Source organism: Meles meles, chromosome 15 (genome assembly GCF_922984935.1).
Source record: "Meles meles chromosome 15, mMelMel3.1 paternal haplotype, whole genome shotgun sequence".
Lineage (NCBI taxonomy): Eukaryota > Metazoa > Chordata > Mammalia > Carnivora > Mustelidae > Meles > Meles meles.
The window spans coordinates 50,014,296-50,041,070 of NC_060080.1; the positions used below are offsets into that span (position 1 = coordinate 50,014,296).

The window sequence follows — 26,775 nt, forward strand, 5'->3', positions numbered from 1 at the left end:
ACAGAGGGATCTGTCCCACAACCCTGAGATAAAGACCTGAGCTGAAATCAAGAGTTGGAGGCTTAACTAACTGAGCCACCCAGGCACCCTCAGCTTATTTTTAAAAAGACCACATACCAGGAATTTTTTTTAAATGGTACAATATTAGGGAATCCATTAATATTGTTTACTGTATTGATACATCTAAGAAAAAATATGATCGTGTTCATTTCCATAAATACTGAAAAAAGCATTTAATAAAATGCAACATCCAGTCTTGTTTTTAGAAGATTTTAATATAATAGGTATCAGTAACTATCCCTGAGCACAATATAGGTTTAGACAGCTCAAGAATCGAATCATACTTAATGAAGACACGAATTATATTCCTGTGTTATCATCACTATTACTTGAAAGTATTTCAGAGATTTTCACTGATGCAATTGTACAAAGGAAATAAATTAGAATATAAAGATAGGAAAGAAGGATATAAAATGATTGTTATCTGCAGATTAGTGATGTTCAAGAGAATAAACCAGAAAATTATTTCTTTTCTTTTTTTAAAAAAGATTTTTATTTATTTATTTATTTGACAGAGATCACAAGTAGGCAGAGAGGCAGGCAGAGAAAGAGTAGGAAGCAGGCTCCCTGCTAAGCAGAGAGCCCGATGCGGGGCTCGATCCCAGGACCCTGGGATCATGACCTGAGCCGAAGACAGAGGCTTTAACCCACCAAGCCACCCAGGCGCCCCTAGAAAATTATTTCAAACAATGAAAGAACTCATAACAATAGTCTGGTACAAGAACTAATACAGATATTAATAACCTTCATATATTCCAAACAACAGGTTTAAAGGTCAAATGGCAGGAAAGATCTCATACAATAACCAAAATTATCAGACACTTAGGATTGAAATTAATAATATATGTGCAGGACTCATATGAATTAAAATGCTATTGAGAAACACGAAAAAAGATTGCACAAATTAAAAGTCATTAATTTGGGGGAAGAGTCAGACCAGAAAGATGTCCATTATCTCTAAATTAATCTGTAAATATAATGGAATTCCTGATGAAATTTCCAACAAGAAAACTGGACATGCTAGACTTTTTTTTAAAAAGACTTTATTTATTTATTTGACAGAGAGAGATCACAAGTAAGCAGAGAGGTAGGCAGAGAGAGAGGAGGAAGCAGGCTCCCTGCCTAGCAGAGAGTCTGATGGGGACTCGATCCCAGGACCCTGAGACTACGACCTGAGCCGAAGGCAGAGGCTTAACCCTCTGAGCCATCCAGGTGCCCCAAAACTGGACATCCTAATAATAAACTTCAAATTAGAAGCAAAAGAAAAAAAAGGCAAAAAACAGCTAGGAACTATTCCTCTCAAATATTAAACATATTCAAAGTATGATACTGGAGATTGAAAACATAGGGCAATGTAATATAATTTAAAAAGACCCAAATATATGTGGGAATTTAGTATATAATAAAGATGATATTTAACATTAATTGGAGTGGGGGGCGCCTGGGTGACTCAGTCAGTTAAGCATTTGACTCCTGATTTCAGCTCAGGTCATAATCTCAGAGTTGTGAGATTGAACCCCCTATCAGGCTCCATGCTGGGGGTGGAGCCTGCTTAAGATTCTTTCTCTGCTCTTCCACTGCCCTTGCCCACCTCTCTCTCCCTCTTCTTAATTAATTAATTAGTTAATTAATTTAAGTTAATTGGAGGGGCACCTGGCTGGCTTAGTCAGAAGACCATGAGACTCTGGATGTCAGGGTTGTGAGTCTGAACACCATGTAGGGTGTAGAGATTACTAAAAATAAATAAATATAGCAAAAAATTAAAAATTAAAAAATAATAAAATTTATTGGAAATAATAATCCAGTAAATGCTTGGGTCAACTGGATAGCCAAGTAGGAAAAAAGTAAGTTAGACAATGGAGTATTATGCCTCCATCAGAAAGGACGAATACCCAACTTTTGTAGCAACATGGACAGGACTGGAAGAAATTATGCTGAGCGAAATAAGTCAAGCAGAGAGAGTCAAGTATCATATGGTCTCACTTATTTGTGGAGCATAACAAATAACATGGAGGACATGGGGAGATGGAGAGGAGAGGGAGTTGAGGGAAACTAGAAGGGGAGATGAACCATGAGAGACTATAGACTCTGAAAAACAACCAGAGGGTTATGAAGGGGCGGCTGGGGGGTGGGGGGTGGGGTGGGGTGGGAGGTTGAGGAACCAGGTGGTGGGTAATAGGGAGGGCACGTACTGCATGGAGCACTGGGTGTGATGCCAAAACAATGAACACTGTTATGCTGTAAATAAGCAAATAAAAATAAATAAATAAATTTAAAAAAAAGTAAGTTAGATCCATACACATTGCTTACATCAGTATAAAGTCCAGATAGATCAAAATTTTAAATGTAAAAATTGATACTATATATATGTAAGAGAACAGACTGTATCAGTCAGAGTCCAATCAGGGGAGAGAAACCACACAGTGATTTAAACAAGGGAAGTTTATATGGAAAATTTTAACATCATTTAACATATTAAACTATGATAATAAACAACTGTAAGATAGGAGAACTTTCTAGGGTACCTTAGGGCTGAGGTAGTGATCCCTAGGAAGGACAAACTTGAAAAGTACACTCCTTTCCCAAGGCTGGAGTTCAGGACCAGTTGGAGAAAGTATAGTTGCAGCTGACCAGATACAAAGAAGTTCACTGGTTTTTCCAAGCCAGAGCTGGTCGGTGGTTACTGAGAAAGCAGGATGCAGTCTTCCAGTGTTGGTGAGCTGTAATCAGGAACTGGTGCATAAGTGTGTAGAGTGGAGATATCAACGTAGACAGGATGCCTAGACCGCAGAGCGTCCATGTGGAAATTTCAGCATCTTTGGGAGGGCCACAGGAGACAAATTTCTGAGGTGAGCAGAGGGAGTGAGGCATTTGTGCGGGCAGGAGACCTGAAGCAGGCAGTATCTGTGCCAAAAGGACTGCTGAATGGTGATCACCAAGCCAGGGCTAAGAGGTTGCAGTGTCTTAGCTCAGGATGTCATAACAACAAAATTCTATAAACTAGACAGCTTAAACAATACATATTTATTTTCTCAAATTTGGGGAGACTAGAAGTTTGAAATCAGGGTGCGAGCATGGCCAGGTTCTGGTGAGAGCCCTCTTCTGGCTTACAGACAGTAGTAGACTTGTTGTTTGCTCAGATGGCCTTTCCTCAGTGCATGTATGTGAAGAGAGAGCGAGCTCTGGTGTCCTTCCTCTTCTTTAGAAGGTCACCAGAGACTGCATCCTTATGACATCCTCTAAACCTAATTACCTCTCAAAGACCTCACTTAAATGCTACCACAGTAGGAGTTAGGGCTTTAGTATATGAATTTTAAGGGAGCATAAACATTTAGTAGTCTCTAAATTCAAGGGCCTATTAATTTGGGGCACTATCTGCTAGTGTGAGGCACTATCAGATGTTCTCATACCCCACTGCTTTCAGCAGGAAAGCATCTTCCTCCTGCAGTGTTCCTCCAGTGCTCTCTACTCAAATGTTAACATCATGTCCATGTAAAGGAAAATGTTTAAAGGGATTTTGTCCATTACTGCAGCGATCTTTTGAAAGGTGAATTAGATCTTAGAGGCAGTAAGTTGACAATTCGCTCACAAAGCATGGCGGAAAATATCAGAATAAGAACAGCTTTTCTAAACCCAAAATTCCAAAAGTGAAAGATTAGTAAATTCAGCTGTATAAGGACATCTTATACATATAAGGTTGGTTCAGTCAGTTAAGCCTCTGCCTTCAGCTCAGGTCATGATCCCAGGGTCCTGGGATCAGACCCTGCTTCAGGCTCCCAGCTCAGTGGAGAGCCTGCTTCTCCTTCTCCCCCTGCTGTGCCCCCTGCTGTGCATGCTCTCTATCAAATAAATAAAACCTTTAAAAAAAAAATCTCAGCTGTAAAAAAATAGAAAATATGTGCTTGGCAAAAAAAAAAAAAAAAAAAACCCACCCTGCATAATTAATAAGGTAAAGACCAATAATCCAAAAGGAAATGAGAAATGACATATATAGCTTTCAGAAAAAGAAATATAAATGACCCTTCAACATATCAAAATAAGTTCAATCTCACTTATAAAAGAAATGAAAAAGAAAACTTGAAGTACATTGAGATACTATTATTTTTCACTTGTATGGGGTTTTTTTGTTTTGTTTTGTTTTTTAGTAACCTAGTGTTCATGAGGTTTTAAAGAAATAACCACACTTACATGCCATTTATGGATATATAAATTAGCACAATTTCAAGGGCAGGCAATTTGGTGACAGTATCACAACTTACATACCCTTTGACCTAGCAAGTCTGCTTTTAGGAACTTATCCTACAGATATTTTCATATGTGGAAAAATGACTAAAGTATTATCCTTTCAGCACTCTTTGCAGTAGCAAAAGATTGAAAGCAATCTAATGTCAATCAATAGGGAATTGGTTAAATAAAATTATTTTCCATCCATTGGTGGAATACTCTGTAGCTGTAAAAATTAAGACACTTTGGGGAGTCTGGGTGACTCAATCAGTTAAGCCTCTGCCTTCAGCTCAGGTCATGATCCCACGGTCCTTGGGTCAAGCCCCACATTGGGATCCCTTCTCTCTCTTCTTCTGCCCCTCTCCCCTACTCATGTGCTCTCTCTCAAATAAATAATCTTTTAAAAAATTAAGACAATTTTTATCTATTGAATGACATGATTGCCCAAGTACACTATGCAATAAAATCAAGATATAAAAGACTATCATAGTCTCTTTTAATTTGGTAAGAAGAACAAATTTATCTTTTATATTTTCTTTCATGTAAAGAAAAAAATCTCTGGGAAGATATCCAACAAGCTACCAATATAAATTGCCTAGCTGAAGGATGAGTGAAAGGTGATTTTTCCGCATATAATTTTATAATCTTTAAATTTTGAATAATGTGCATGTGTTATATATTGAAAATAAATAAAAACAAAATATTGAAAATACATTTGTGCTAATAAAATTCAATCCATATATGGAGATTCTACATAAATTTTTAATTTTTTATATAAGTTTCTACTAATAAAAATATTTTTGAAAATCAATGGCCTAAACTATGTTCTCATTTTTTTCATCTGATTTCCAATAAGACATCAATCTGAGTTGCCCTAAACTGCCTAGACCAAGGAGAACACACTGGCACTAGATTTAGGGAGAAAACATCCTGTAGGCATATTTGTACAACTAGACTACACAAAAAGCTAAAAGAAATGCAGCGAGAAAAAAAGAAAGAAAGAAATTCAGTGAGGGTCCATTAGTCCTTACCCATTCATCCCAACTTCCACTTCTCTGTGCAAATCCCATCTAACTGAATCAAGGTCTGCACTCCGCACCTTGAAACTCACCCAGTTATCTAAGACAAAGAACCTGAATTTGTGATATAATAGATAATAACTCAAAACAATGTTGTAGGCAACATCAGTATCTGATTCACCCGGCTACATTTCAACTCAGTAATTTCTGAATGCACATTTGAATCTTCCACAGTGGAAATCCCAAACTTTCCATCCAGGAAAGGGGAAGGAGGAGAAGTGATGACATTTGACTGCTCAGATTGCAGATTGCAGGTAATGGCACAACTCCAGCTGAGAGACACCGGGTCTTATCTTCCTACCATCCATTTTCTCCCTCTTTATCTAACAGGTCCCTATAGATCCCTGACCCCACCTTTTGGGTTTGGAACACAAGTCTGAACTATTTACACTATTGCTTTATGGAATATTGCCTAGGCGTTTCATGAGGGGAAAAAAGCTAAGAATATAAGACTTTCTGTAGCATTCATCAGTCATCAACCTTTGATATATAGAAATTGTTTTCTGGCCAAGCTATATGAGCTCTTCACATTCTAGGCAATTAATGTTTCTGCAAAGCCTGCATTTTAAAATCACTTCCAGAATCAAAATGAGTACCTGAGAGATCAGATACCATTTTCAAGGGATATAATACATAGTTATGTTTTAGCCTACTTTCTGTTTAGCCTGTTTCTGAATGATAATCTATAATCTTTTAGATGATTTGGGCACATGACCTCTTGCTACAAGAGTCAGGAGTGCTCTCGAGCAATAAGTGACCCTATTATTTGATTAATGTAAGAAAGAACGGCTTAATTTCCAATATTTCCAAAGCCATTGCATTTGGCAAAGTTACTCAAATAGGAAATATTTTCAAACCTTGTTAGAAGATGACTTCCTTTTCCTAAAGGTTATTGTAACCTGGCTGGCAGAGGCATCAGGAGGTCATCCTATTTTTTTTCTTTTTTTACATTTTAATTACAGGAGATAAGATTTTTGTTTCAGTTTTCAAAATAGAAATGCATTTTCTGATTAAAAAAAGTTTTTATTTTAGAAAACTTAAATGTAGAAAAGTATAGTCTCTTGATCATTGCAAAGTTGACTGTTGGAAACCCACTTTTACTGTTGATTCCTCCCAAAACACTACCAAAAAGAAAGTTGAGGGATTTCTTTTAAAGATTTTATTTATTTACTTATTTGACAGAGAGAAAGAGATCACAAGTAGGCAGAGAGGCAGGCAGAGAGAGAGGAGGAAGCAGACTCCCTGCTGAGCAGAGAGCCTGATGCTGCAGGGCTCCATGCCAGAACCCTGAGATCATGACCTGAGCCAAAGGCAGAGGATTAACCCACTGAGCCACCCAGGCATCCTGAGGAATTTTTTTTTTATATATAGTATTGAATCAGTTTAGATTCGGCTCAGGTGTGAGTCATAGAAACCCCCGAATAAAAGTGTCTTAAATAAGATATAAATTTATTTCTCTCTCAGATAGTTTTACGCAATCCAGGGCTAGTGTGGCAACTCCATAATCAATAAGGACCCATGCTCCTCCTGGCTCATTGTTCCACCATCTTACTACCATCAGCAACACAGATACTGTCTTATAGACCAAGTTGGCTGTTCTTAGGTTTGTGTTTCAGCAAGCAGGAAAGAGGAAAAGCAAAGCAAAGGGAAGGAGAATAATGAAGATTAGAGTAGAAATAAATGATATAGAAACTAGGAAAACAATAGAACACATCAGTGAATCCAGGAGCTAGTTCTTTGCAAAAATTAATAAAATTGAGAAACGCTTAGCCAGACTTGCCAAAAAAGAAAAAGGAAGGACCCAAATAAAATCACAAATGAGAGAAGAGAAAGAACAAACACCACAGAAATACAAACAATTAGAATATTATGAAAAATTGTATGCCAACAAATTGGACAACTGGAAGAAATGGACAAATTCCTAGAAACATATAAACTACCAAAACTGAAACAGGAAGAAATAGAAAACTTGAACAGATGTATAACCAGCAAAGAAATTGAAACAATAATCAAAAATCTCCCAACAAACAAAAGTCTAGGACCAGATGGCTTCCCAGGGGAATTCTACCAAACATTTAAAGAAGAGTTAATACCTATTCTTCTTAAACTTCCAAAAAAATAGAAATGAAAGGAAAACTTCCAAAATCATTCTATAAGGCCAGCATTACCCTGATACCAAAACCAGACAAAGACTCCATGAAGAGATCTACAGATCAATATACCTGATGAACATGGATGCAGAAATTCTAAATAAAATAGTAGCAAATAGAATCCAACCATACATTGAAAGAATCATTCACCACGACCAAGTGGGATTTATTCCTGGACTGCAGGGGTGGTTCAATCAATGTGATATACCATATTAATAAAAGGATAAGAACTGTATGATCTTTCAATAGACGCAGAAAAAGCATTTGACAAAATACAACACCCATTCATGATTTAAAAAAAAAAAAGCTCTCAACAAAGCAGGGTTAGAGGGAACAAACCCCAACATATTATAAAGGCCATATACAAAAAAAACCTACAGCTAATAACCTAATGGGGAAAAACTGAGATCTTTTCCTTTATGGTCAAGAACAAGAAAGTTATGTCCATTCTCACCACTGTTATTTAACATAGTACTGGAAGTTCTAGCCTCAGGACAACAAAAGAAATAAAAGGCATCCCAATTGGCAAGGAAGAAGTCAGGTTTTCACTGTTTGCAGATTACATGATACTCTATACAGAAAACCCGAAAGACCCCACCAAAAAACTGCTAGAACTGATACACGAATTCAATAAAGGCTCAGGATACAAAATCAACATACAGAAATCTGTTGCATTTCTACACGCCAATAATGAAATATCAGACAGAGAAGTCAAGGAATCATCCCAATTACAGTTGCACCAAAACCCATAAGATACCTAGGAATAAACCTAACCAAAGAAGTAAAAGATCTGTGCTCTGAAAACTTTAAAACATTGAAGAAAGAAATTGAAGATGACACAAAGAAATGGAAAGACATTCCATGCTTATGGACTCCAAGAACAAATAATTTTATTCATTTATTTGAGACAGTGAGAGAGAGAGCACAGGTCGGGTGAGGGGTAGATGCAGAAGCAGAATCCCCACTGAGCAGAGAGACTGATGCAGGGCTCCATCCTGGGAATCCATGATCATGACCTGAGTTGAAGGCAGACCTTTTTTTTTGTTGTTGTTGTTGTTGTTGTTTATTTACAGCATAACAGTGTTCATTGTTTTGGCATCACACCCAGTGCTCCATGCAGTACGTGCCCTCCCTATTACCCACCACCTGGTTCCTCAACCTCCCACCCCACCCCCCGCCCCTTCAAAACCCTCTGGTTGTTTTTCAGAGTCCATAGTCTCTCATGGTTCATCTCCCCTTCCAGTTTCCCTCAACTCCCTCTCCTCTCCATCTCCCCATGTCCTCCATGTTATTTGTTATGCTCCACAAATAAGTGAGACCATATGATACTTGACTCTCTCTGCTTGACTTATTTCGCTCAGCATAATTTCTTCCAGCCCCGTCCATGTTGATACAAAAGTTGGGTATTCGTCCTTTCTGATGGAGGCATAATACTCCATTGTGTATATGGACCACATCTTCCTTATCCATTCATCCGTTGAAGGGCATCTTGGTTCTTTCCACAGTTTGGCGACCGTAGCCATTGCTGCAATAAACATTGGGGTACAGATGGCCCTTCTTTTCACTACATCTGTATCTTTGGGGTAAATACCCAGCAGTGCAATTGCAGGGTCATAGGGAAGCTCTATTCTTAATTTCTTGAGGAATCTCCACACTGTTCTCCAAAATGGCTGCACTAACTTGCATTCCCACCAACAGTGTAAGAGGGTTCCCCTTTCTCCACATCCTCTCCAACACACGTTGTTTCCTGTCTTGCTAATTTTGGCCATTCTAACTGGTGTCAGGTGGTATCTCAATGTGGTTTTAATTTGAATCTCCCTGATGGCTAGTGATGATGAACATTTTTTCATGTGTCTGATATGAAGGCAGACCCTTAACCAACTGAGCCACCCAGTCACCCTGGAAGAACGAATACTGTTAAAATGTCTGTATTGCCCAAAGCAATTTACATATCGAATGCACTCCTTATCAAAAAACCACCAGCATTTTTCACAGAGCTAGAAAAAACTATCTTAAAATTTGTATGGAATCCCAATGACCCCAAATAGCCAAAGCAATCTTGAAAAAGAGAAGCAAAGTTGTAGGTAGAGTGAGAGAGCTAGGTTCTTATCTCACAGAATCAAAGAATGAATTTCATGGATAAAAGGAGTGAGTAAAGCGGTTGAGTTTTATTAAGCAAGGATACAGAAAAAGCTCTCAGGAGTGAGAGGGATCCCAACAGGGTTGCCACTGAGGGCTTTTAAAGTTGGTCTTTTATAAAAAGCTATCCAGGGAAGTTAAATCTTTTTGACTTCTCTACTGGCAGCACCACTGATTAAGGACTAACGTTAACATCTTTAATGGCTTCATTCTTTTTAGGTTCTGGTTAATTTCTGTTACCACAGGAAATGGTTGTAAGTAAGACTTTCCCCTAAAAAAAAATTAATTAAATATTAAAAACGGGGCACCTGGGTGACTCAGTGGGTTAAGCCTCTGAGTGGGTTAAATCTCTGATTGTCATAAGTAAGACTTTCCCCTAAAAAAATAAATTAATTAAAAATAAATTAAAAATTAAAAGCGGGGCACCTGGGTGGCTCAGTGGGTTAAGCCTCTGCCTTCGGCTCATGTCATGATCTCAGGGTCTTGGGATTTAGCCCTGCATCAGGCTCTCTGCTCAGCAGGGAGCCTGCTTCTCTCTCTCTCTCTCTCTCTCTCTCTCTCTCTCTCTCTCCTCCCTCTCTCTGCCTGCCCCTCTGCCTACTTGTGATCTCTGTCTGTCAAATAAATAAAAAGAAAATCTTTAAAAAATAATAATAAGACTTTCCCCTTGGACACCTAGGGCAGGGTGGCCTGGAGTGTTCCCTTATCTCTGGTTTCCTTATACCTCCACATTTTTGGAATTTCTATGAACCTGATCTCTCCCTACCTAGCCCCACCTGTCCCTTTCTCAAAGGCCATCACCATTCTGGACTTCAAATTATATTACAAAGCTGTAGTAATTAAGACAGTATGGTACTGGCACAGAAACAGATACATAGATCAGTGGAACAGCATAAAAAACCCAGAAATGAACCCACAAATATATGGGCAATTACTCTTCAGCAAAGCAAGAAAGAATGTCCAATGGAAAACGACAGTCTCTTCAATAAATGGTGTTGGGGAACTGGACAGCAACATGCAAAAGAATGGACGGGACCACTTTCTTACACCACACACAAAAATAAATTCAAATGGATTAACGACTAGGCACCTAGTCGTTACCTGGCACCTGGCACCTGGCACCTGGGTGGCTCGGTTGATTGGGCATCTGACTCTTAAGCTTGGGTCTTGCTCTTGAGGTTGTGAGTTTGGACCCCGAGTTGGGCCCCAAGCTGGGCATGGAGCCTACTTTTAAGAAATGGATTTAAGACCTAAATGTGAGAAAAGAAACCATCAAAATCCTGGAGGAAAATACAGGCAGTAACCTCTTTGACACTGTCTCCTGAGGCAAGGGAAACAAAAGCAAAAATGAACTACTGGGAACACACACACACACACACACACAATGGAATATTAGCCATTAAAAAGAATGAAATATTGCCATTTGAATGATGTGGATGGAGCTAGAGGGTATTATGCTAAGCAAAATAAGTCAGAGAAAGAGGAATACCATATAATTTCACTCACGTGGAATTTAAGAAACAAAACAGATGAAAAATGGGGTGGAGAAGAAAACCATAAAACAGACTCTTGACTATAAAGAACAAACAAGATTGCTGGAGGGGAGTCAGAGGGTGTTAAATGGGTGATTGGGCTTAGGAAGGGTACTTATGATGAGCACTGGGTGTTGTATGTAAATGATGAATCACTAAATTCTACTCCTGAAATTAATATTACATTGTGTGTTAACTAACTGGAATTTAAGTAAAAACTTGAGATAGATAGATGGACAAAGTGTATCAGTCTTCAGATTCTTTTAGGGGGTACATGAAAAGAAATTTCTGAATGCCACTAGTCTATACATACAGTCTCGTTTTCATTTCTTTTTTGCATAGGTTTCTTATCTTCCCATCTAAATTACAAATTCTCTTTGTGTAAGAATTACATCCTATTTTTTTGTGTGTTTTTCCCATAGACTCAGGGAGAGGAGCATGTTAGCAAAGTAAACAGCTGTGGAATTGAGTGAGGCAGGGGTTGACTTAAGTAAGCTGTCATAATGGCAGCTCATGCTCATGAATTTTATGTGCATTTTGCAAATATTGCTCAGTTCTGCTCTTTGTCAGGGTGGTTTCCTCATCCCAAATATAATTCCTCCTCACCCAACCCCATCTGCTATTGATGCTTAGAATTCAAATAGTGTCACAAATTAGCATTCCACATTTACTCAAAATGTATACATCCTTAGGAGAGGTAACACTGATATAGAATCAGATTATATTAGATTACTTCCTGATAGTAACTTTTTATAAAGGGAGACGAGATAGAACCAAGAGGTTTACATGTTGGCTCCTTGAGCTGACTGCAGACTAAGTCAAGCATCTCTTCTTTATTTTTTTTTTCCATTTTATTTATTTTTTCAGCGTAACAGTATTCATTCTTTTTGCACAACACCCAGTGCTCCATGCAAAACGTGCCCTCCCCATTACCCACCACCTGTTCCCCCAACCTCCCACCCCTGACCCTTCAAAACCCTCAGGTTGTTTTTCAGAGTCCATAGTCTCTTATGGTTCGCCTCCCCTTCCAAATTTTTTTTTTTAATAAACATATAATGTATTTTTATCCCCAGGGGTACAGGTCTGTGAATCGCCAAGCATCTCTTCTTTATTGAAGTGATCCTGAGGAGCAGACTGGATAGGACCTTATCCATTCTGGAGTGACCAACCATATCAAAATCCTCATTTCTGGAAACTAGAGAGGCTCCCAGTGCCTAGACTGACTAGGAAATGAAAATAATATTTAAGAGTGATCCTACTGTGTTTCCAGTTTGCAGAGCCCCCCAAAGTAAAACTCAGCAATCACAACTGGACTTCCATTTGGATGAGTGAATGAGTTCAAACACTTCCTTTCCTGTTCCTGGTAACTCCACATAATCAAAGCCCTTTGGCTACAAATTTTCTTTCTGCTGGTATAGGGGAGATTTTAGTGCAGCACCTAAAGCATAGTAGGCATTGAATAGATATGGTCAAATAAAAAATCTTCAGGAAGGGAAGGGATCCCTGAGGAGTAATTGATAAAGAAGATGGACTGCCCATTAATCTGGAACCTGGGTCACTAAAGCTCTTTGGTTCATTTTTCTCTGCAGCAAGTGAAAGGGAACTTTGTTAGGCTGAAGGCCTGCATCTCAGAACTCCGCATGTTGCAGAGAGAAGGCTGTTTCAGGCCACATAGCACTTCCCTGCACCTGGCAGTACAGGATGGGCTTCAGCAGTTCAAACAGTACAGCAGACACGTGACCACAGGTGCCTCTCTGAGCTTCACTTCCCTGGAGGTAAGATATACTGGCCTTAGGACTCTAAGACCATTGCGGGCCATCTAGATGCTTCATTATTTATCATCCTTATATTGTTCTTTGTTTCATGCACTTTGATGGTAATTTTCAAGTCTAGATTTTCATCTCCCTGCAGGCAAGAGATATGTTCTCTTTTTCCTATAGCCTGTGTAATTCTTACAGAAACAGCATAGAGAGAAATGCTAAAAATATGGGCTGAAGTGAATTATGATGAAAAACTGAAATCAAAATCTGAATATGTCATCTGCCTCTGGATTTTTGGAGCTTGTAAAGTAATTCTTAAACTGCCTAGATTGTTGTCTGTATTTATATTTCCTTTGCACTCTTCAGAATTTACAGTTGTTCTTAATCAAATCTTGGCATCAAATTGAGTAAATTTTCTTGGACTTAGCAAATGTGCAAATTTAAAGTTTGCTAAACTTCTAGTGCAGAATAAGACAATCTTAAAAAAATATAAGTAAGTCATGCCTGGGTACTCCACAGGGTGCATGAGTGACTATGAGTTAAAACACATTGAGTCTTTGGAAACCTCAGGCATCAAACAGATATATTTTTAAAAATAACTGTGTTTTTATCTGCATCCTTCATTAATCAAAAATGTCCAAGCACTGGGGTACTTGGATGACTCAGTTGGTTAAGTGCCTGACTCTTGATTTCTGCTCAGGTCACAATCTCGGAATCCTGAGATTGAATCCTGTGTGCATCAGGCTCCATGCTGGTGGTGGAACCTGCTTAAGATTCTCTCTCCCTCTCTCTTTCTACTTCTCCCCTCCATGCACACACACACGTGCTCACTCACTCTTCCCCCCCAAAAAAACATTCCAAACACCAAAAATAAATGTCTAAGTACAAAAGAGAATTGCATATATTTAATATTTGCCTTTCAGATTTTCAAATTAAAGACAAAACTGCAGATTCACTCAGGTGAAATAAAATATTCAGATTATAAACAAACACCTCAGTATCCCTTCAGGTTAGATATATTGATCAAGAGTGAGTACATTTTAGAGTTAAGAAAGCAGAAGAAACAGCTCACCTGTATCCAGGTTGAACAAGGAGAGAAATCTATGTGGAAGCACCACCATGAGAAAGAAGCATAGAGATTCTCTGATATTTAGTACACACTTAGTGAGTGGAATTTAAGGATTCTATTTCCTTTGTTGCCTTATAAAATTGAAGCATTTTGAGCATGAGAAACTTCAAGCAATCTTAAAAAAGTAAAACATAGGGATGACTTCTCACTGGTTGCTTTCTGGGATAGGCCTCACCTGTTTGGAAGGGTCCCGTAATGATTTGTCCCACCAGACCTCTTCCACCAGAATCTGTCAAATGAAATTTGATTTGTAAGTTACCATAAAATCTTCTCTGCTTCAAAGACAATAGCCACTGCCACAGACTTCTGCTGTGTCTGTTCTCCAGATCTTACCTACTGTGTTCTTCACTGTGTACATCAAAGTAGACACATTGATTCTTGGATTTATTTCCAGATTACTGTTCTGACTTCCCAGCCTGGAAAGGAGGTGGTCAAACAATTGGAGGAAGGATTGAAAGATACAGACCTAGTCAGGGTCAGGAGACTTCAGGTGGTTGAGATCACAAAGGGACACCTAGAGTATGTGGATTCAGTATCCCCTGCTGAAGAGCCTAGCAGCGATGGTAAGAATTAAAAGAAAAGGTAAAAACAATTTTAATGAGTAGTCAGGAAGATTATTTTCCATGGTCTTTTTGTTCTTCAGTTAAATGAACCCAAAAGATTTCCCTACAGTTTAGACAGGTGTTTCTAAGTGTGTATATATAGGCCTAATATATATTAAGTATATATTTAGTATTTTAACAGAATCATAATATTCATAATATTCTCTAACCTTCTTTGTGTGTTGGATAGCCATCTCTGTTAGTATCTATAGATCTGTCTTATTTTTTACTGGCTATATGATTTTCTTATTGTGTGGTTGGATCATAGTTTGTTTAATCACTTATTAATGAACAATTTTGTTTACTGTATTTTGCTATTATAACCAATGCTGAATAAACAGACTTATGTGCAGGGATGCCTTCATGGACTTATGACCAATATAGTCACACAGGGCCCGGCATTCAGAAACACCCCATGCTTGGGATTTAATGCTCTTTGGTTGTTCTCTTGAAATTCTTAATAATTTTATCTTTGGATTTATATTTTATAAGTGAAGTTTGATGGAACAATGAAGCATGTGCCAGGGGACTAGAGTCTCAGCTCACATACACCCTGCCTCCTATGTCCTTCCCATCTCCTCATAATGGGGTTCTTAGTTGCTAGCTTCCCAACTCTGGTGTCCCCAACCTGCCTACCCCCAACCTGGCAACCACTAATGCCCATGTCCCTGCCAATAAATCCTACATAAATCACTAATAATTCTAAATTTCCTAGAGCAGAAAATATTTGAACTGAGTCTTAAAGAACATATAGGAATTAATCATGTAGAGGAAGAAACAAGGGCACTCACAAAGGAGACATCTGGGCATGAGAAAGCAAGATTAATCAACTTTCAGGGAAGTGCCCATGGTTCCTTATTACTAGAGCAGGTCAGGCAGAAGCAGGAGTTAAGTCTATGAAGGTAAGCAAGAATTTGATCAAGAAATGCCATATATGCCATTCTAAGACCTTTAGATTTTATTCTTTTTTTTTTTAAGATTTATTTATTTATTTATTTATTTGACAGAGAGAGATCACGAGTAAGCAGAGAGGCAGGCAGAGAGAGAGGAGGAAGCAGGCTCCCCGCTGAGCAGAGAGCCTGATGTGGGGCTCGATCCCAGGACCCTGAGATCATGACCTGAGCTGAAGGCAGAGGCTTAACCCACTGAGCTACCCAGGTGCCCCACCTTTAGATTTTATTCTAAGGCAATGGAAATTTATGAAAAGATTTTGGCCAGAAAGCCAAGGAGAGATTCCCAAATTATGGAGTTTAAGATATTTTTAACCAGTTTTAATTTATCTAACACTCAAGTTATTGTTCACCCTTCAACAGTCCTTTCTGCATGTATTGGCCTTCTCCAAGGTTATGTACATGGGAGGATCCCCTGTTCTGATACCATTGATCCCTTTCTGGTCACACTTGGATAACACATTAATTAGGTGAGAGAGTTAAATCTAAGGGTGTGGTTCCACTCCAAACCTGACACATGTGGATCCTTCCAGCTTCATGAGGCCACTGACATTGTCTTGGTCCGGGAGGGAGGATAACTAGCCTTAGCTGTTTCGTTTATGAGCTGTCACCCACTTGGCACACTCTGCTTTTCTCAAGTCAGTCTCCTCACTGAATGTCTTTCTTTCTCTCTCCATCTCTTCACTTATAGTTGTCTTTTCCTTTGAATTCCCTCTTCTTTCCTCTGAGTTCCTTCCCTTATCTTCTTCCAGCCAAATCTTCCCAATCCCTTAAGGCCTAATTCATGTTCCTGATTACTATATTGATTTTCCTCTCCTTAGAACAACAATAGCCTTGTGGTATATACCAAACATTTTAGCACTTTATTATATGCCATGGAGAATTGTTCACCACTGGGTGATAATTTTGTCTTCTCATCTAATCTGAAACTACTTGATATCTTTTCTTTCTGGATTAAATTCTAAGTACCTTAGGATTAGGAATTTGTTTTACTCATTTCTGTGTCCTAGTGTGTGGAATATTCTAGATTACAGGTGATATTTGTTGAATGAATTGATGACAGTGATACCTGTCATCTTGGTTTTGGTCTTAGTTCTTGGTCTGCCCAGCATCCACTGAATCCCCATTCTCTAGTAACACCTTACTTTCCTGGTCACAGAGTGGGCTATGACCTCGGTGAAGCCATCATAGTTCCTCAGGCCGCCAGAATCCTCCCTAGTAAGTTCTCAAACTGAATCTATGAGAGAGAAGCTCCTTTTCTTTCTCTTTGGCAATGGATATATCAGGCATGAACTATGTCCTTTTCCCTCTTCAGTGACTGTATCCAGTAAGAATTTCCTGTATCTTTAGTGGCACAGAGCTCAGAGTACTCTGAGGCCACCTGATGTCTTTATTTAGAATAGTTGGTGTCTAGAGCCATATACAAGAACTTTTACATTCAGGAAGACAGTTTTCTACCTTGTGTCTCTCCTGATGATCTTCCAGTAACCTCCTATTTGCTTATAAATAATACATCATCCCATAAATTTCTTGTAATTCCTCTTTGTGGGTTAAGTATATGTATGTATGGTTCATATCTTGAGATCTTCCCAGTTACCTGTACTTTCCTCGTAATTATTTCATTCCATTGATGTTTGCCTCATCTTGGTGTCCTTATGAAGAGATTAGCAAAAGCAACTTCTCTCATTCTCAAAAAGATGAGTGCTCCAGAATCAGGTTGTCTGAGTATAAACCCCAGTTCTATCACTTACTAGCTGTGCAACTTTGAGAAGGTACTTAGTCTGTTTAAGACTTAGTTGCTAATTCTTGCCTTATGCAATAGTACAGATTTAATGAGATGATGTGTGTTAATTCGTGCATGATAAATATTCAGTAAAAGTCAGATAATTTTGTTAATATTTCTGAAAATTTTTGCATATGGGTGGTTTAATGTTTCTGAGATTTGTTTTTTTTAAGATTTTATTTATTTATTTGACACACAGAGATCACAAGTAGTCAGAGAGGCAGGCAGAGAGAGAGGAAGAAGTAGGCTCCCTGGTTAGCGGAGAGCCCGCTGCGGGGCTCAATCCCAGGACCCTGAGATCATGACCTGAGCCGAAGGCAGAGGCTTTAACCCACTGAGCCACCCAGGCGCCCCTGAGATTTGTTTTTAATGGCCAGGTCCCAAGTGCATTGTAAGTTACCTGAGGATAACTACATCTAACACATCTTTGTATCACCAGCATGTATCATCCAGCCTTGCACATAGCAGATTCTCAATAAATGTTTCTTTAAAAAATAAGTGAATGATTGGAAAAAATAAAATGATTTGGGAGAGGGGTGCCTGGGTGGCTCAGTGGGCTAAATCCTCTGCCTTCGGCTCAGGTCATGATCTCAGGGTCCTGGGATCGAGCCCCGCATCAGGCTCTCTGCTCAGCAGGGAGCCTGCTTCCTCCTCTCTCTCTCTCTGCCTGCCTCTCTGCCTGTTTGTGATCTCTGTCAAATAAATAAAATCTTTATAAAAAAATGATTTGGGAGAGGTAATTGTCTCCCTTTTTGACATAAACCCAAATAGTTAGTTTCATGTCAAACACTCAGCTTCCCTTTGTAACCCATGAATATCGTAAATTAATTCAAGCACCTTTTTCTTATATATCTTTTTAAGATTTTATTTATTTATTTGACAGAGAGATAGAGAGCACAAGTAGGCAGAGCAGCAGGCAGAGGGAGAGGGAAAACAGGCTCTCCACTGAGCAGGGAGCCTCATGCGGAATTTGATCTGAGGACCCTGGGATCATGACCTGAGCCCAAGGCAGCCACTCAACCGACTAAGCCACCCAGACACCTTAATTCAAGCACTTCTTGAGTCTATTTATATATATATATATATATATATATATATATATATATATATATATATTTTTTTTTTTTTTTTAAGTCCGTAACCATGATCATCTATTAAAGAAAAAGTATCTCTATTCCACTTTTAGAGAGACCAGTTACAGGGAAATGTTGATGCAGACTCGTTTAAAAAGTAAGTATGAGGGATACCTGGGTGGCTCAGTGGGTTAAGCATCTGCCTTCAACTCAGGTCATGAGCTCGTGGTCCTGGGATCAAGCCCCGCATCGGGCTCTCTGCTCAGCAGGGAGCCTGCTTCGCCCTCTCTCTCTCTGCCTGCCTCTCTGCCTACTTGTGATCTCTCTCTCTGTTAAATAAATAAAATCTTTTTTAAATAAATAATAAAAAGTAAGTATGAGAGTATGTCCTTCAGTCAGTCAAAATTCTGCCTCCTGCACATGAGTATAGACTCAGAATGGATGAAGGACCTCAATGTGAGAAAGGAATCCATCAAAATCCTTGAGAACACAGGCAGCAACCTCTTCCACCTCAGCCGCAGCAACTTCTTCCTAGGAACATCGCCAAAGGCAAGGGAAGCAAGGGCAAAAATGGACTATTGGGACTTCATCAAGATCAAAAGCTTTTGCACAGCAAAGGAACAGTTAACAAAACCAAAGACAACTGACAGAATGGGAGAAGATATTTGCAAATGACATATCAGATAAAGGGCTAGTATCCAAAATCTATAAAGAGCTTAGCAAACTCAACACCCAAAGAACAAATAATCCAATCAAGAAATGGACAGAGGGGGCGCCTGGGTGGCTCAGGTCATGATCCCAGGGTCCTGGGATCGAGCCCCGCATCAGGCTCTCTGCTCGGCAGGGAGCCTGCTTCCTCCTCTCTCTGCCTGCCTCTCTGCCTACTTGTGATCTCTATCTGTCAAATAAATAAATAAAATCTTTATTAAAAAAAAGAAAAAAGAAATGGGCAGAGGACATGAACAGACATTTCTGCAAAGAAGACATCCAGATGGCCAACAGACACATGAAAAAGTGCTCCACATCGCTTGGCATCAGGGAAATACAAATCAAAACTACAGTGAGATACCACTTCACACCAGTCAGAATGGCTAAAATAACAAGTCAGGAAATGACAGATGTTGGCAAGGATGTGGAGAAGGGGGACGCTCCTACACGGTTGGTGGGAATGCAACTGATGCAACCACTATGGAAAACAGCATGGAGGTTCCTCAAAAAGTTGAAAATAGAGCTACCTTACGACCCAACAATTACACTACTGGGTATTTATCCTAAAGATACAAACGTAGTGATCCAAAGGGGCACGTGCACATGAATGTTTATAACAGCAGTGTCCACAATAGCCAAACCATGGAAAGAACCTAGATGTCCATCAACAGATGAATGGATAAAGAAGATGTGGTATATCTATACAATGGAATACTATGCAGCCATCAAAAGAAATGAAATCTTGCCATTTGTGACAACATGGGTGGAACTAGAGGGTATTATGCTTAGTGAAATAAGTCAGTTGGAGAAAGACAACTATCATATGATCTCCCTGATATGAGGAAGTGGAGATGCAACGTGGGGGGCTTGGGGGGTAAGAAAAGAAGAAATGAAACAAGATGGGATCGGGAGGGAGACAAACCATAAGAGACTCTTAATCTCACAAAACAAACAGGGTTGCCGGGCGGGGGGGTGGTAGGGAGAGGGTGATGGGGTTATAGACATTGGGGAGGGTATGTGCTATGGTATGTACTGTGAAGTGTGTAAACCTGGCAATTCACAGACTTGTACCCCTGGGGCTAATAATACATTATATGTTTAAAAAAAATTTTTTTAACTGCCTCTTTTAGTGCAATCCTGCCCGGTGAGAATTAATTATAAAGATGACTTGGAGAGTGCAAGATCCAGAATCATCAAAATAAGAATGAATTTAGAATTGAAGAAAGTAGGTGGCTCAGTTGTTGCCTGTCTGCCTTCAGCTCAGGTCATGATCCCTGGGTCTTGGGATGGAGCCCCACATCCAGCTGCTCAGTGGGAAGCCTGCTTCTCCCTCTCCCACTCCCCCTACTTGTGTTCCTGCTCTTGCTATCTCTCTCTGTCAAATAAACACATAATATCTTAAAAGAAAGTTACTATTAGAAAAAAGAAATGAAGAAAGTAGACTCACATTTTAGAAAGTTTTTTAACAAAATCTAAAATGAAAAGATTAACTTTAAATCACACTTGTATCAGTTTAAGTTTTCTATAAATATTCAGACCATATAGCCTATTTTATATTTTCTTTCAACTACATAAATGGTGCTTCTTTTTTTAAAGATTATATGTATTTATTTGAGTGAGAGAGTGCAAGTGTGTGTGTGTGTGTGTACGCTTGGCGAGAGAGAGAGAGAGAGAGAAACCGCATGAGGGGGGAGGGGCAGAAGGAGATGCAGACTCCCCACTGAGCAGGAACCCCTGGGATCATGACCTGAGCTGAAGGCAGACGCTTAACTGACTAGGCCACCCAGGTGTCCCATAAATGGTGCTTTCTTTCATCTGTTCCTGTTTGGTGTAACTGGTGCGTTTTTTCTTTATTTTAAAATTTAGCTAAAAGATCCAGCCTAGCTCTCTTTGTAGTAGCTTTTGTCTGGTCATTTTACCATTTTTTATTATAAGTTGTACAAATTTAGGGTGCCTGGGTGGCTCAGTTGATTAAGCGACTGCCTTCGGCTCAATTCATGTTCCCAGAGCCCTGGGATCAAGTCCCACATCAGGCTCCCAGCTCCACGGGAAGCCTGCTTCTCCCTCTCACCTTCTCCCTTCTCATGTTCTCTCCCACTTTCTCTCTCTCTCTCTCTCAAATTAAAAAGAAATCTTTAAAAAAAGAGCAATATGATCTCTTTAAAAATGTACAAATTTAAACATTGTATAAGTATATAATATAAACTGTTCAAAATGATTCAAAATTCTGCTCTCCAGAGATAACCATTATTAGTAGCATAGTCACATTCTGCTGAATAATTTTCCTTACATGTACATGGATATGGACACATATGTAACATTTTTACTGTTATCAATATTTTTACAAAAATGTAACTATACATTACTCACTATTCTGTCTGCATTTTTATTTTTTTCATTTGGTTAATTATTCTTTTTTTTCATATTGACACAGAAAGAACTAATCTATTCCTTTTAACAGCTGTGAGGCATTTTACTATATAAATTCATCACTATTTATTCAACCACCCAGTTGGATTTTTACGTTTTACTGGAGAACTGTGTGACCTTGAACAGTTATTTAAACTTCTTATTTCACAATTTTTTTCATTTACAAAATATGCATTTTCATTTAAATATGTAAATTTTTCATTTACAAAATATTTTAAAAATTCATTTACAAAAAGAGCAGCTGCTCTTATTGGGGATTTTTTTTAATTAACATATAATGTATTATTTGCCCCAGAGGTACAGGTCTGTGAATCATCAGGTTTACACATTTCACAGCACTCACCATAGCACATACCCTCCCCAATGTCCATAACCCAGCCACCCTATCCCTAGCCCCCCCACCTTCCAGCAACCCTCAGTTTGTTTCATGGGATTAAGAGTCTCATGGTTTGTCTCCCTCCCGATCCCATCTTGTATCATTTTTTCCTTCTCTACCCCCACATAACACCCTGCCCTGCCTCTCAAATTCCTCATATCAGAGAGATTAAATACATTTTACATCTAAAGCACTTAGAACAGTGCCTGGCACATGTGAGCAGTAAATGTTATCTGTGTTATTAATAGTAGTAACAGTATGGGATGTGGGGGTGACTCAGTTAAGTGACTTCCTTCTGCTCAGGTCATGATCCCAGGGTCCTGGGACCGAGTCCTGCATTAGGCTCCTTGCTTGGCAGGGAGCCAGTTTCTCCTGCCTGCTACTCCCCCTGCTTGTGTTATCTCTCGCTCTCTATTTCCGACAAACAAATAAATAAAATCTTTTTTTAAAATAATAGTAATAATAGAACCTTTTTATATATGCTTTTTTACTGAGAAAATTTTCAAGCTCTAATAATTTTTTATTGAAAAAGAAGATATGACCATAAAAATTTTTAAATTTAAAACCATTTATAATCCAACTATCTCAATATACTGATTTTATTTTTACACATTGTTTCTTGGTTTTCACAATCATGTTTAGATTACATAGTTATAATTCACATATATGGTATTTTGTTTTCATGTAACATAGTATTATAGAACTTTCCCACAGATTTGGTAGCCTCTCTTTTCTATTATTTATCCATTTTGTTCCTCTTTTGCTCTTAAAAGAGGACTAGAGGTGTTAGTCTTTGAAATAGAGTTTTGATGATGTATACCTCTCACAGGGGAAGCTGGCGGCCTTCTTTATTTTTATATGCCCTCTTTACATATATGCCAACCCTGCTCATTAGAGCAGATCCCTAAACCTGGATCTCGATCATAAATTTAGGGTCTAGGAGAGCCTGTCAATTTCAGCAGCCAAAGTTAACACCATAAAAGAGCCATTGATGGAGGGAATGATGCTGATAACTTTACTCATTTTTAAGTTAAGTTCTGAGCCTCAAGGAGAAGATATATGAAATAAAAGCATTAGTCTCTTAACCTACACTAACTTTTGTTTATGGATCATAATAATAGCAACATTTATTAAATGCTTATTATCCAGGGGCGCCTGGGTGGCTCAGTGGGTTAAAGCTTCTGCCTTCGGCTCAGGTCATGGTCCCAGGGTCCTGGGATCGAGCCCCACATCAGGCTCTCTGCTCAGCAGGAAGCCTGCTTCCTCCTCTCTCTCTCTCTCTCTCTCTCTCTCTCTCTGCCTGCCTCTCTGCCTACTCGTGATCTCTATCTGTCAAATAAATAAATAAAATCTTTAAAACAAAACAAAACAAAAAAAAAACTCAATGTGACAAGTTTTCCCTTGCAGAAGATCAGGAAAAAAAACATACAGATATCTTAGTAGTATTGTTGATATTCTACATCTTAAGCTGAATAAAGGATTCATGAATGTTCCTTTTGCTGTTATGCTTGTAGCTTCCATATATGTTTCATGTGTTCGCTTGCATATAATAAAAATTTTATAATAGCTTTCTAAAGAATGGCTAAGTAATAAATATGCCAAAATTAAAAGGGCTTGTATGATCAATGCACTTTGGTATCCAAAGGGCATCTGTCCAGATTGACAGCAGTGCACTGGTTGAGTATGTAAGTCTTTCAGCCAGTTACAAATCAACCTAACGATGCTGTCAGCCAGGCTGCACTTCTCAGCCTTGTACACAAGGATATCAAGTTCTCTTTCTAAGTGCTCTCAAACCATCTGTTTAGTATTTCCTTTGCTAGAGATCAATGTCAGCTCTTTTGGAAAGCTATTGTATCCATATGTGTTCTCAGGAAACACCAAATGTTAACAACCCAAACATAGAAGGTAAAGATTCGTTCCTTCCTAAAGGAATCCAGAAAAAAAATAAAAACAAAAACAAAAAAACCTATCATATGCTTCATGCTTCAGTGCAGTTGTCAAACTCCACAAATGAATTGTTTCCCCCTTCCAATGTCTTGGAAAATAGACCAGAAAATGCAGTTGTTTGTCTTTGATAACCACATTAAAGTCATTTCCCTGTAGTGTTAAGACTAAATTAGAACAACTGTTGTATTTATTACCTAAAGATTTTCAACACAGAGGGACATGTGCTTATTTCATTAACAGAAGCCATGGTCTCAGAAAATGTTAGTTCTTCCCTTTTTTGAAATTGAATTAAAGATTTTTTTAGAGTTAACAGAAAATCTAAAGATATTTGAAAATGGAGGTTTAAAAAAATTTCCTCTCCAACATTTTGAAGGAGTAATTTACAGACCGTACATTGCACCCATTCAAAGTATAAATTCAATGAGTTTTGACGGTTGTGTATGCCCACATATCATCACCACAATCAAAATGCAGAACATTTCTATCATCCCTAAAAGATTCCTTTTGCCCCTTTACACTCCTTTCCTCCCTCATTACCTAGTGTATGCCACTGATATGCCTTTTGTCTGTAGATTTGTTTGCATTTTATATAAATGGAATCATATAGTACATATTCTTTTATATCTGACTTGTTTCTTTTAGACTTTGAGATTAACCCATGTTGTTGTTTAAACCATAATTTCTTATTATTGCTGACTAGTAGTATATTGTATGAATATTCCACATTTTGTTTAATCATCCACCTGTTAATGGGTGTTTCACTTGTTTCCAATTTTGGGGTATTGCGACTAAAGCTGCTGCAAATATCCATAAACGGATCTTTGTATGACATGTTTTTATTTTTCTTGGGTCTTACTGTATTTATGGTTCACCTTTTTTCATCCATTTGTTTCAGCCCATTTTATGTTTTTATACTAAAGTATATGTCTTATAGACAGTGTGTAATTGGGTCTTGCTTTTTAATCCATTCTGCTGATCTCTGCCTTTTACTTGGAATATATAGTCCATTAACACTTACCATAAGTATTAATATGGTTGGATTTAGGTATACCATTTTATTTATTTTTTTGTGTTCTCTGGTTTTTGTTCACCCTTTCCCTGCCTTCCCACATTTTTTAGATTATTAAATATTTTTAGGATTCTGTTTTAATTTATATTTTGTCATTTAGCTATATTTCCGTACATTCGTTTTTAGTGGCTTCTCTAGGGATTATGTTATAGATTATTAACTTTTCATAGTCTACTCAGAGTCAGTATAGTACCACTTCACATAAAACACTGAAGCTGCAAGATTACAATACTTTAGAGTGCCTAGCTGGCTCAGTCAGTGGAGTATGAGACTCTTGATCCTGGGATTGTGAGTTTGAGCCCCACACTGGGTATAGAAATCACTTTAAAAAAAAATAAAATAAGAGGGGCACCTGGGTGGCTCAGTCAGTTATTTGCCTTCAGCTCAGGTCAAGATCCCAGGGAACCCCACAATCTCTCTCCCTGCTTCTCCTTCTCCCTCTGTTACTCTCCCCACTGCTCCCCTTCCCTGCTTGTGCTCTCTCTCAAATAAATAATAAAATAAAATAAGATGATAATATTTTACATAAAATGTAGAAACCTTACAGGGGTTAAAAGATATTTTTTAACTTTTTGGCAGTCTACTTAGAATTAATATAGTTCCATTTCATGTGAAATATAGAAACTTTGCAACCATGTAGGTCCATTTATCCCCTACACACACACACACACACACACACACACACAGACATACACACATACAGTCTTTTATTTTATAGTTGCCATGTGGATTACATCTACATTATAAATTACACAAGACATTATTATAAATTTTGCTTTAAATGGTCATGTGTATTTTAAAGAAACCAAGAGAAAAATATTCTTTTCTTTTCCAGTGCTCTTCATTCATTCCTGAAGATCCATGTTTCCTTTGGATATTATGTCCTCCAGCTCAAAGAATTTTTTTATTTCTTTTTTTTTTTTTAAGATTTATTTATTTATTTATTTGACAGACAAAGATCACAAGTAGGCAGAGAGACAGGCAGAGAGAGAGGCAGAGAGAGAAGAGGGAGCAGGCTCCCTGCCAAGCAGAGAGCCCGATGTGGGGCTCGATCCCAGGACCCTGGGATCATGACCTGAGCCGAAGGCCGAGGCTTTAACCCACTGAGCCACCCAGGTGCCCCAGAATTTTTTTATTTCTTATAGCTAGTTCTGATGGTGACAAATTCTCTTAGTTGTTATTTATCCAAAAATGCATGTTTCAACTTCATTCTTGGACTGTATTTTTCTTGTATATAGAATTATGGGTTGACAGATATTTCGTTCTTTCAGCATGTTAAAATGTTGTTCCACTATCTTCTGGTCTTCCATGGTTTCTAATCAAATATCACAGTCCTTGAATCACTTTCCCCTGTATGTAAAGGATCATTTATCTGGCAGCTTTCAAAAATTTTCACTTTATGTTTGTTTTTCAGCAGCTTTACAATGATGTGACTAAACACAGATTTCTTATTTAAGGTTCACTGAGGTTCTTGAATCTATAACCATCCTGTACCCGATTTCGATGTGTGGGGGCATTTTCCCACAAGCAATTCTACACCAGCTGGGTATCCTACAACTTAACTCAATTCCAGCACTATCTGGAGATAGCATCAGATCCACAAATTAAGGGCTCAGTCCCATAAAATCTCACACATGTGTACATGTACACACACACATGCCAGATACCAATCACAAGTCCAGGTCGTCACCTATGCTTCTGAGTGATCAGCTATAGATCAGAACTTCCAGTGACTACGTCCTTGGATTTGATTACTTTGTTAGA

The 26,775-nt window shown here is 38.5% G+C and overlaps 1 protein-coding gene across 1 annotated transcript in view; it reads left to right on the plus strand.

Annotated features, from left to right (window-relative positions):
• LOC123925848 (meiosis 1 associated protein) overlaps positions 1-26,775 on the plus strand; it is an 84,623-nt gene that overhangs the window by 26,085 nt on the left and 31,763 nt on the right. The window contains exons 3-4 of the mRNA XM_045979409.1: positions 12,774-12,959; positions 14,468-14,636. Of these exons, the coding sequence (XP_045835365.1) occupies positions 12,774-12,959; positions 14,468-14,636 (355 nt within the window). The remainder of the gene's footprint in view (positions 1-12,773; positions 12,960-14,467; positions 14,637-26,775) is intronic.